Source organism: Asterias rubens, chromosome 5, assembly GCF_902459465.1.
Source record: "Asterias rubens chromosome 5, eAstRub1.3, whole genome shotgun sequence".
NCBI lineage: Eukaryota > Metazoa > Echinodermata > Asteroidea > Forcipulatida > Asteriidae > Asterias > Asterias rubens.
The window spans coordinates 8,488,361-8,501,305 of NC_047066.1; the positions used below are offsets into that span (position 1 = coordinate 8,488,361).

Genomic DNA, 12,945 nt, shown 5'->3' on the forward strand with positions numbered 1-12,945 from the left:
TAGAGCAAGGAAGGATCCAATGGGTTGTGATTTTTGACAAAGTAGTTTTAAAATTTAAAAATAAATACTGAACAATTAAATTTCAAATTTAAATCGAAAAAATGGAGGCCATACCATGGAGGAAGAAAATTATTACCACTGTAAACCTATGTAAATGACTTTGTAATATCACGCAGGTATTTCAAATACAACTCACCTTGTAAAGTGCTACAATTTATTTCCCCCTTCATTTTGAAATTATAGTCTCACAGCAAAGTAGGCCAATGAAGCGAAGTTTACCATAAAGGGAGAACGCCAGGTTTTCTATTAATATAAATCTATTATTACGATAATCATGCCATCTTTGTTTTATTTTCGAGATTTATTTAGTGGAACACAGTTATAAATTATTTTCGAGTGCTTTTAGTTATAATTATATTCGAGTGGAGTTATTTATAATAATATATACTGCATCGTTATTTATAGAGAGCGCTAGAGATTATCTCATCGTCTGCTGCTCGTTCACAAATGATGACATAACCTCAGTTCCCAGAAACGGACAATGACAAGCATGACCAAGCTGGGCCGAAATTGAATTATGACTGAATACTCCTGCCACGTGTTCTGCGCCACCATGCGAGAGGTGGTCAATGATGAAACTTATTTTGTTAATGACGTAATGTCATCATACACATCCCAAAACCCGCCCAATACGGCGCTACAGGTATCTCCGAGATGCGTGGCTTGGGCTACATGCGTAGTTTTGGGCTCTATACACACAACTGGCACGACCACCACCTTTATCGATTGATGATAAATCAATCAACGGATCGAACAGCCAGCACCGTAGTCAACCTACACAGCTGATCGACGGAGCACCTCGTCCTTGGTGCTGGATTGGTTTTGAAAATTTACACAACTTCGCGACTAAAGAAGATTATTGGGCGAGCTGTCTTTGTCGTGTACTGGCAGAGGAATTGGCGCAGGGCTCTAGCTACGTAGTCCGCTAAGTAATAAGTAAGTATTATGAATTTCATTTTTATAGACGACTGAAGTCTGAACTAAAAAGGTGTACCAATGTATAGGACTTTTATTTGTCATGAGTGTGTACGGGTTCTGTTCTGAGACTGATAATCATTGATTGTCAAACACTTATGATGGGAGCATTCCTCCCTGAGGGGAGTGATGGCAATTTAATTTCGCATTTCTCTTTTTTCCATTGAGCAGTTAGTACTGAACTGACGTCTGCATATCCTTGCTTTGCTTTGGATTTGAGGTGTTGTTGGATGCGAATGCCGGACACTTCGGCACCTCCTGCAAACTCGGCACCTTGCAAACTCGGCACCTTCCAAACTCGGCACCCACTCGTCAACAAGTGTGTCAGCACCATACAAACTCGGCACCGGCCTTTTACTCACTGACTAACAAACTCGGTACCAAGCAATATCACTTTGATTCTTGAAGAGTCAAGTGGTTAAAATGAAGTAACATACGTGTAGCCTACTTACACAATAAAAAATGGTTTGAGAGTTAGTATAGCTTTGTAAATGTAAACGCTGTTAGTGTTAATGGCAAAATCACTAGTTTTGGGAGTTGATAAGAATTACGAACTCTTGAGAAAATTTGGGCCCGCGCCCGCACCGTAGTCAACAAGTTTTAAAATGTTGTTTAGGCTAGCTGATGCGTCCATGTCGGTGAAGTGCGGCGCCATTTTTTATGTTTTGGGCTTTGAACAATTTCAATAAGGGTTTGTTAAGTTTGATGGTTTTCAATGGATTTTTGCTTTTTAACAGAGCGTGATTTGCCGAAAGGCGCCGGCCATGATCAGGGGACTAACTTCCCGTCAGTTCCGCGACAGTCCTGTGCGTGACCTCACATGGCGTGCACACACCAAAGATCGTTTGCACACTCACACTCCTTTCAGTGTTATTTTGTTTCCGTCCCGTGCTATATAACGTCGCTTCGATTTTCTGGTAATTTTTACAATAAGTATATTCCAATAATATTTGTAATTATTACTAATAACTTTATAACAGGATCAAGCTTTTAATGGGACACTTCGACACTGAACTTTTACATAAAAATGAAGCCTACCATACAACTGTGAAAATCGAACTTTTTTAACTTGGTGCCAAGTTTGTATTTGTACATGTGCCGAGTTTGTGGGTGCCGAGTTTGTCTTTAGGTAACGAGTTAGCGAGGTGCCGGGTTTGCAGGTGCCGAGTTTGCAAGGTGCCGAAGTGACCGGTACCCTTGGATGCCATGCCCTGACAACCCTGCTGGTCACTTCATGACTTCGGCACCTTGCAAACTCGCCACCCACAAATTCGGAACCCACAAATTCGGAACCCACAAGCTCGGCACATTACAATAATATAAAAAGCACGTAGGCCCTAAATACAAATGCTTCTGCCTCACTGTCTTTATCAAAAACAGGCCGTTTCAGACTGTTGTTGGTGATTTTTCAAGTTATTAGAAATAGGCCTATTAAAAATTATGAATAATTATTTAAAAAAAATTATTACCAGAAAACTACATGAAGGTGTGATGACAAATAACGTATAAATACACTAACGAAACATGGTAACTCAGTCATGGTAAATTGTTTACAAGCAAAATCTGAAGTTTAATGTGGCGTAACGAGACATTGCACGCCCTGAACATCACGTGCGCAGTCAAACCAACGAGCCAGCACAGATTGTTGATCGGCCGTCGGGCAAAAAGTTTACACAGGACTGTCAGAATTTTCTTTTTCATTATGTTTTATAAAGAAATTGCTGTTACGTTTTTTATTGTTTAGGGGGTGTGAGAGGGGGAAGGGGGTGACCCCCTTTCCTTAAAAAAATTTGTCAGGCTCTAAAGGAAAGAGTTACTGGCATCCCGGGATGAAGCGCTACAGTTAAGCTTGGGCGATATCACGATATTATCGAATATCGCGATATTAATTTGGAAACGATTTCGATATCGGAACGATTTGGTTTTAATCGAAATATCGATATATCGCGATATATCGCGATATATCACGATATATCGCGATATTGATTAAATATCGCAATATCACGATGTATTTCCTAGCTGAGACATCTTGCACCCCATAGGTTTGGAGTAAAACCAGAAGAATAGGTCATTAGAACAACTATCTTATGCTATGACTGTCTCTTCTACAACTTTCATTTGGAGTTTGAAGACTGATGATGTCAAATTTATTAATCGTGATTATATCGAATATCGCGATATATCGTGAATAAAATAAATCGATTTCGCCCAAGCTTAGCTACAGTATACAATTGTTGCACGCTGTGACGGGGTCCATGGCGTTTTGTACACCCGAGGGGGGGAAATGGAACCCGAGGCGAAGCTGAGGGTGCCATTTACCCTCGAGAGTGTACAAAACCCATGGACCCCAGTCTCAGCGTGCAACAATTGTTTTGTTATACCTTTGTAAAATTGTTATTCCTCTTCTCAAAGTTCTGTTGTCATCTTCAAACATTATTACGACGGACTATTCATTGTTTAATAAGCAGACGAACAAGAAACAAGTCCCTCGAACCCGCGGTTGTTTCGTACATGGCGCTGGAAATCGACCAACGCTGGGAACGATCAAGGTGTGTACATCACTTTTAATGTTACCCGGCCCGTCGAGCCATGTAACATGCGTTTTTGTTGCGCGTCACATGATTGGTTCTCGACCAATCAGACTTCACAATTGGTACAGAGGTATAACAATTACTGTTGTTGCATTGCAGAAACAAAAGCATGACCCGGCTAGACTTTTTTCCAGTCACTGTAGCCTACAGTGACTGAAAAAAAGACTAGTCGGGTCATGCCACTGTGTCTGCAATGAAACAATGCTAGGCCAAGTAAAAAAAGAAACATGTTTAGCGTCCGGGAAACATGTTTAGCGTCCGGGAAGGCAACTTCGACGACCAATTGAGTTCAAATTTTCAAAGGTTTGTTATTTTATGCATATACATGTATTATGTTGAGATACACAAAGTGAGAAGACTGGTCTTTGACAATATTACCAATAGTGTCCAGTGACGTGTCTTTAAAGTACTGGATCCCTCTGGTCTCACAGGTTTGATTTAAATTAAAGTGTGTACACAATGCCTATTTTTTTTTGGTATTGAAGCGTAACATTCTTATGTCAACTTTATACTGGAGGGGTAAAAGCTTCATGGATAACTTTGCATACATTATTGTGCGCTTAGCCAAATGAGGAGCAGTGCTGGGCCCAATTTCATAGAGCTGAGCTAAGCACAAAAATTTGCTCAGCATGAAATTTCTTCCTTGATAAAAACAGGAGGACCAACCAAATTTCCACGTGATTTTCAGGATTAAAGCAAACAACAGCTAAATACCACTAACAAGCAATGGCCTATATGCAAGAAATGGAAACTTGGTTGGTAATCCTTTTTTCATCAAGGAAGAAATGTCATGCTAAGCAAATTTTTGTGCTTAGCAGCTCTATGAAATTGGGCCCTGGTCAAAGGACAAATTTTTAAATTTTGGCATTACACGTAAGCGTACACTTCATTTGCTTACAGGGCGCATATTAGCTATAGTAAGCCATACATGTATTCATCCTCCTCTTTTGGAAAAACCTGGGAGATCAACTTGGTTTTTTTTAAACATATTTTTTTACTTGGCATTTATGGTAAATTTTAGTTTTTAGACTCGCAAAACCAAAATGCAGTGCACTGTATACATCCTGTGACAATAAAACATTGACTGATAGTAATGGGCCTAAAATGCAAATTTTGCAAATTTTCAGCCAGTTGTGCAACAGTGTGTGCATTGTTTTAAACGAGGTTCATTTTCATCAGATCGGAAGACCATGTTACCAGTGACTGTACTGTTGAAGTTGCTGATTTTTGAAGTAAGCTCACATACCAGTATGAGCCATCTGTTGTCTGTAACCTTGGCCCAATTTTGTAGAGCTGCTCAAGCAGAAATGAGCAGGTTACCAGTCACAAATTGTACATGTGACATTGTAGCTTAGCTGGTAATCTTATTTTGGCAAGCATAGTTTTGTTATGCATAATTTTGTTATGCTAAATCTGTCTGTATCGCAAATTGTAATGTCGGCTAGAAGGATCCCATTCACTGCTTGTACATCAACACTAACGGGGGTCACTGTGATGATATACATGTAAGAACACTTACCACAACGTAAAGGGATTGTATTTTGTTAAAAACTACACAACATGTACGCTGCAGGTTTTATTTGAAGAAAAATTATAACAAGTAGAATTACCCTGGACGAAATAAAGGTATTACTTTACTCTATAATCATAAGACTTCAGACAAGGCGCTCCGAAAAATAAGACGCAATAATGTTTTGGGCTCTTAAAGTTAGATAAGATGCGTCTTATCCGCAGGAAATTACGATAGCTCCTTCCTCCTTGGTCAAACACAAATACATGTAGCTCAAAAGGCCACTGTTAACAACAAAAAACTCGGTTCACCATGTTCACCACACTATTACACCACATCACAATCTGTAATATCTTCCGCTAATCCTATGTCAAACAAGTGTTTCTAAATATGGAAAAAATGGATTAGACAGTGTACACATGCACCACACAAATGTATAGAAGCTTTGCTGGTGCAATCTACATAATGTACTTGTTCACATGCGTGGCATGTTCAGCAATGTTCTTAGCCTGTGTTCAGGTTTGATCAGTCAGTGGGTGTTGCTGTACAGTGAAAGATACACCTCATCATAGCTACAGCATGGAGTACAATGTCCATGCTCTCTCTCGCTCGAAAACAAGTATTTTGAACTGATGTGAGGAATGACGACACTCCAGTGAACTTAAAAAAAAGTTCACAGTGACAACTCTGGAGCGATAGTCACCCCTGAGTTCGTTTGGCAGTAAGAATTCATTGTTGTGAACTAAACTGTTGGACCTTGTGCTGTTGTGTGTTGGCTCTCTTCAAGGGTACCTTTGATCCCAAAATACGTGTGGGCACAGGAGTGTACCTTGCACACCATGTTCCGGAGAAAACGTGAGATCTTTTTGGGGGGTCGGTTGTTAAAAAAGTAGGGGAGGACGAGGTCATAGTTCTGTGAGGGAAAAAATTGTTTATTTGATTTTTTTTAGGATGCTTACAAGAAGTGCCAATAGAATTATTAAGTTTTGTTTGCAGAATGCTTGTCAGTGCTTGCTTTGGGGTACGGTTATTAACATAAGTGCCTGTCTATTATTTGTGATTCCCTTTCACCTGTAGTCAGGTATAGCCAAAACCGAATTGGCGGCTACAGCTACGACTACGGCTATGGCTAGGACACTCAGTAACTGTTTTTATAATGGTGGGTTGCACCTTGTGTACCTGTTGTAACCAAGTTTAAGAGTTTTAGTTTAATTTTTTTATTTTTATGCCAGTTGGCCATACACACAAGGCCTGAAGGCCAATTGATTGATGGTGTGGGCTACATTAAATTTTTTTCAGGGGGCTGTTGCAATCTACTCCTCCTCTTGCCACCTCAAAAATATGGTTTTCACGACCGTGATAAGAAACATTGCGTCTTCATCAAACTATTTTGACTTAAATTATCAACCCTGCAAAAAAAATAACAACAGCAACAACAACAATATAAACAAAATCTGACTGAAATAATTTCCTTGCTCTTGCAGCATAACCTAAAAATGGTGTAAATAGTAGAAAAAATAAAGCCCACACATTGTGTAGTTTTTGCTACATCACATGTACTAGGCTGCAGTATGTCATGTGTATGTAAGCGGAAATTTGTTTTAAAGAAATACATATATTTGCTGCTTTTGTATCCCTATTTAACTAGGGCAAGGTGTTAATTTGAAAGAGCTCCCTTTTATATTCTAATCTTGAAAAGCTCATGAACCCATTTGGGCCAGGAATTGTCTGGTTTTGGCATGGGATGTCATAGTTGACCTATTTTTGATGAAGTGCATACCTTTGGCGAATAGTTCTGTCAGGTCAGGGATTAAGTTTTGACAAAAGCCAGACCACTTTCCCTAACGGGGAAAAGAGGGCACTTATCCCAACAGGATATTTATGTTGAGGAGACCGTGGAGCAATTTTGGGGAGACTGGGTTAATTACAGTTGTGGCCGTGGGGTAATTAGTCGTGGCCTTATGGGTAATTATGGCCCCTTTGGTTTCAATGACAAAGACAAGTACATTGATTGGTAACAAGTTTGTATAAACAAAAATTAACAACAAATTTAGTTTTTAGTTTTTGTGTACAATGGGACAGTTACCATGGTGACAGGTTGTTCACAATGTAGGATACAATGTATTGTAAATCTGGTGTGAGAAAATAGCTTCCATAATAGACCTTAATGCATTGACGTCATCAGGCAAACATGTTCGAGACTTTAAGAGGTACATGTAACGATGATGCAACAATGGAAAATGCGTAGTTGATACGATATTTCTACCTCCATGGTTGTGTATACAATGTACTGCATGTATGTGGGGCGAGCATGAGTTACCATTTTTGAATGCCCTTGTGCATAACAAGGTTTATGCAACCACCAAATGTCTGGTATACGGTTATGTAAGTTTGAACAAGGCCACATGTCCAGTATTTGTATTTGTACTGAACTCTGTGAGTTTTAACATTAAAAATATCCATAGAACACAGTACTACATTTGTGTACACAGACATGTACGTGTGTTCATTTTTACCTACATAATTGGTGTGTGCAGTTGTTTATGCTTGTTTCTTTTAACCATTTGGAGATCAAACAGTTAGTTTTTTTTGTTAATTGTACAATATCTTACATATTTTTAGGTTCTACCTAAGAATTATTGTGGGATTTCTGCCATTTAAAACCTCCATGGCGATGTAAGGGGCATGAGTCTTTTCAAACCAGTGGTTGACAAAAGTATGTTTAGGCAGTCTGTAAGTGAAAATACCTCTCGTCACGAACCCCTTGTCATTGACCCCTGTTAGATTTTATTTTGGAATCACAGAGTAATGTGTCACTGCTTCGAGGCACAGAAGAAAAAAATCATGATTATGCCCTCAGATGTACTAGCAAGTAAGAATCACGCCTTAGAATGACCAATAGATATTAAAATTATTTATATCATCTTTGATGCCCCAAAACTTTAGGGCCAAAGTAAAAAATACAAAGCGTGGTTGTCCATTCTGAGCAGACTGTTTATTGCAAAACATACATAAAAGACACAACGGTTTCAAATAAAAGTGTCGACTTAAACACCATTGTAGGAGACACAGGGTAGATACTTCACACAGGCAACAAAGGCAATTACCTCCATGCCCCCTGGTCCTCATAGGGTGCGCTTTACCAAATAGAAAATGCCTTGGTGACCTTGCCCTTTCAAACTTCACTGTAGTCTCTATTTACAGTTTACGTGCATGTTAAAAAACTTTCAAATAGCTTTTTCTTACAATTTTTTGTCTGAACAAGGTACATTAGCTATACACAGTGTGTGGAAACTTGGGTATAAATCTTTCTTTCAATTTGTTAATGTATTGTTCTTGGTGTTGGCCCTCATGGTGTTATTCGTTTTGTGTGGAAAAAGTACATCTCTCACTAAAAAAGGACAATCACCTGTCCCCTGTAGTATTTGTACTTTTTAACAATTTCTGTTTCAAAGACCAGTCATCTCAATCATAAAATATCAAACCTGTGAAAATTTGAACTCAATTGGTCATCGAATTTGCAAGAGAATAATGCAAGAAAAAACTGCCCATGTTGCATTACCTTGTTTGATTTATGCATAATCAAAGCCTTCAGCTGAAATCTTTTATCATTTGAGTGAGAATTTACCTCTTTCTCAAAAAACTGGATTACTTCAGAGGGAGCCATTTCTCACTTTTGTTCACCATGTTTTATACCATCTACAGCGTTCTATTACTCGTAATTACCGAGTCAGTTTTATGCTAATAATTTTTGAGTAATTACCAATAGAGTCCAGTGCCTTTAAAATACAAAGGCAAAGACGACCTGCACGGACGGCTATTCAGAAAGAGATTTTTGTGTGGGTATTTTGTGCTTTCAAGAGCGGAGTTGAAGAGTTCATGCAGAGTCAGGGTACAAATGTAGGTGAGGGTTCAAACTCTATCTATTTGGATTCATGGGTTATCATGTGCTCCCTTGTGTACTTTTGCATGATCTCTTTTGGATTGTAAACTACAGTGGCTGGTAGGGGACTGACAGTAGGGTCGTGTCTTTCTAGTGTATGGATTCATTACAAGGTAAAAATTGCTTCGTTTTTGAAAAGCATTTTCTTCTTGCTAAAGAATTGTAAATTTCTTCTTCGGTATTTCATGGGCACAAAGGCAACAGGGTTCAAACTCTATCTATTTAGAGTCATGACCCATCGTGTGCTCGCTATTAGGGATTGTGTACTTTTGCGTGATCTCTTTGGGATTGTAAACTACAGTGGCTGGTAGGGGACTGATAGTAGGGTTGTGTCTTTCTAGTGTATGGATTCATTACAAGGTAAAAATTGCTTCATTTTTGGAAAGCATTTTCTTCTTGCTAATAAAGTGTAAATTTCTACTTCGGTATTTCATGGGCATAAAGGCAACAGGGTCATGAAAATACGTTTTTACATACATGCTAAAATAATTTTCGTCTTATAGGCCTAATCACTGAGACGAAAATTATTTTCATGACATTGGTTTACTCATTTCTCACAAACTACAGCACCTCAGCACGTAGTATTTTCAGGGAAGCTTTCTACTATCATTATCTTCAAACTGTGTAAGTTTAGTGTAATTCTGTGGACATTGTGCTTTTTGTCCTACAAAAGTTATGTAGACCCTTTAAGGACACAAGTGTCACGGCTGGGGATTCCAACCCACATTCACACATAAAAAAAATTAATGTTTTAATTTTTTATTAGTTACTCACATCTGAAAGGGAAGAAATCAGAGCAATGACGAACCAGAAAAGGACACAGATTTTAGTAGCCCACATGGCAAGTTTATAAGTGGTACTTGCTACTAGACCGTGTAACAGTTTCGAATTAGCAACTACGTCAGGCTACTAGAGTTAAAGGGATAGCTGATGAGTTGAAACCCCCATAGACCAGACAAAAACCTGTTCACAAGGGTACCATTCTAGTGAAAGGAAATCATTCCCATAATATAAAATATGGACTTAGTGAAAAAGTTGAGTGATCAGCTTTGATTTTTGTATGATGAATGAAAGAAAAACAAAAAAAATTGCTCTTAAATTTAATCTCATAACGTACTACACGTTTGGTAGTGTGGCATTGACTACCCTTAGAAACACTTCCGCTGGGGGGTGCCCTTACCTTTGTCTGGGAAGGTTGTATTTAAATAAGCCTTCCAAAACATGGCAATTAAAGGGACACGTTGCCTTGGATTGGGAGAGTTGGTCTATGAAAAGCGTTTCCAACCATTTGTTATAAGATGCGTATGTTTGAAAGATAACTTCGTTTGCCTACATAAATTGAGAACATATTTCTTGACATCAAGGGATTGGCTTTAATACTCTATATGCCTTGAAATTGTGTGGTTTTCACTTGACTATAGGAACTAACATTGTCGGCCATTTTGTAGAGTCAACAATTTTGAGGCATATTTGTGTGGATCATTATACGTCTTTCAAACCATTTGCATTTTATAAGAAAAAGTTTCAAACACTTTTCAGAGACAAACTCACCAGATCCAAGGCAATGTGTCCCTTTAATAGTAGTATAAAAATAGACTTTACTGCACATCACTGCACATCACTGACGGGTCCTTATGGTCTTATGAACAAGAGCAAGAAGACAAGAAAAGATAAAAACAGGTATTTCAGTCTTCTACACACAGTCAAAATTCCACCAAAAACTGAAAAAGAAAGGAAAAAAGAGAGGTTGAAAATCTATTATGTACATGTAAATGCTATTTATAGTGTTTATTTTTGTATGAAGTTTAAAGCATTCCTCTTTGTATAAATTTGCAGGTACTATTCACTAATGCAAGTTGTCAAACAAATCAATACATCGTTGGTGTGCGAGGAAGACGGACATTGCAGAACTGTAGCTTACCAGAGAAAGCTTTATCAATTACTATGCAAAATTGTGTTTCAAGAGAACTGAAAGTGAAAGTTTGATCTGTTTTCTGCCATACATAGTCATCATAGGAAGGTTTTAGAAATTTAAAAATTCTGCATGGGAATAGGAAATCAAATCTTTGGGGGTAACTCTAACATTTTTTTGGGGAGCCATTGGTTGCTTTAACTACAGCCTTCTTTTGCTGGAAAACAAAGTACTAGTATGCTTGTATGAAGGAGGGAGAGTTAACATGTATCACCCGTTTCAGACAGGCGCTCCAGAGTCGCGCCAAACCAAATTCCGATTTCAAGTACTTGATTGAAACAGTTAGGAGTGACTGGACTCACTAGAAGTCGAAAGATTGACTGTTGCAATCGTTCGAAACAGCGCCTTTGTATCAGACATCGATCTTGTTGTCACGAGTCAAACCTACATGTATGATTTCTCCTGTCCTGTCTGAAACCAAAAGTTATTTGGGTCGACCTAGAGTTGCTCCTTATCTATTTGGTTCCAGCGTGACTCTGGCTTGCCCGTCTGAAGCGGGTGTAACGCCCTTCTTCTGTGCACACGACGTCATCTTAATTAGAGATTTGAACCTACATGAAATCTATTCGTTTTTAACTAAGATGCACAATGATCATCAACTATGATCCTGATAATGTTACATGGTTGCTGAATGACAAATTGAAGACACAAAAACAGAACTCCTTTCTCAAAATTATTTTTTATTTTTTTTATTTATTTTTTATCCAGGTAGAATGGCAACACCAGAAATGGCAGAGGCTGCCAGTAAGGTAGTGTCGGAGCCAATGTTTGGGATGCTCGACATCCTTCTGATGACAGTCAGTCTAGGAATAGGAGTCTACTGGTTCTTCTTCAGGGGAAAGAAGCCAGCCGATCAACAGTTCACCGCCATCAAGAAACTTACAGTAGCGTAAGTCTACTATAATAATAATAATAGTATTAATAATTTGGGAGGCTAATCGTAGGTGATAGCCCCTCCGGAAGATATTGTACAGTAACAACCAGATCAAGATCCTTATTCGCATGTTAAGAGCTGATTTGCGAAGGACGCGGCTACAACGTGTGCGAGAAGCAGCATGCAAGGACGCCTTTGGCAGCAAGCCACATCAACCCATTATGACCACAGAGCACAGCCAGAAATTGAAAGAGTTCGATTTTAGCATAAATTTGTTTCAGACTAGGGCGTAATTTTAAACAGTTGCTTTTAAGTTTAAAAAATGTTGCTGTTACAATTGACTGCTAAGCAGAAATGAGCAGGATACCAGTCACAAATTGAATGGTGATATGGGACAGTGTTCATGTAGTTCGGCTGGTAACCTTATTTTGGTTAGCAAAATTTTGTTTTGCTCGACTTATTTTTTTTGCTTAAAGAAAGTGGACACTATTGGTAATTACTCAAAATAATTATCAGCATAAAACCTCACTTGGTAACGAGTAATGGGGAGAGGTTGATAGAATAAAACCTTGTGAGAAACAGCTTCCTCTGAAGTGACGTAGTTTTCGAGAAAGAAGTAGTTTTCCAGGAATTTGATTTCGAGACCTCAAGTTTAGAATTTGAGGTCTTGGAATCAAGCATCTGAAAGAACACAACTTCGTGTTTGGGTCTTGGAGCCCATTCAAAACTGCAGGCTAACATGTAACATGTTAATGTGACATCAATAACAAATTTTCTCATTCACTCTCTTTCTCTCTCATTGTTTCACAGTCCAACATTAACAAGGGGAAGTAATATGGGATTCATTGATAAATTGAAGTCATCGGTAAGTTATTTTAAAAAAATCATCAATACTTTTTTGTATAATAATAATCATAATAGTAATAATAATAACAATAATAATGAGTATTTATTGCCACATACGACACAGAAACACTTTGGTTTGATCAACAGAGTGGCCTGAGCAGCCTTTTATTTGTT

The 12,945-nt window shown here is 38.4% G+C and overlaps 1 protein-coding gene across 1 annotated transcript in view; it reads left to right on the top strand.

Annotated features, from left to right (window-relative positions):
• The first annotated feature begins 780 nt into the window (after positions 1 to 780).
• The window catches only part of LOC117290443 (NADPH--cytochrome P450 reductase-like), a 30,319-nt gene continuing 18,154 nt past the window's right edge, over positions 781 to 12,945 (top strand). Inside the window, exons 1-3 of the mRNA XM_033771855.1 lie at positions 781 to 996; positions 11,760 to 11,940; positions 12,736 to 12,790. Of these exons, the coding sequence (XP_033627746.1) occupies positions 11,765 to 11,940; positions 12,736 to 12,790 (231 nt within the window). The 5' untranslated portion in view covers positions 781 to 996; positions 11,760 to 11,764. The remainder of the gene's footprint in view (positions 997 to 11,759; positions 11,941 to 12,735; positions 12,791 to 12,945) is intronic.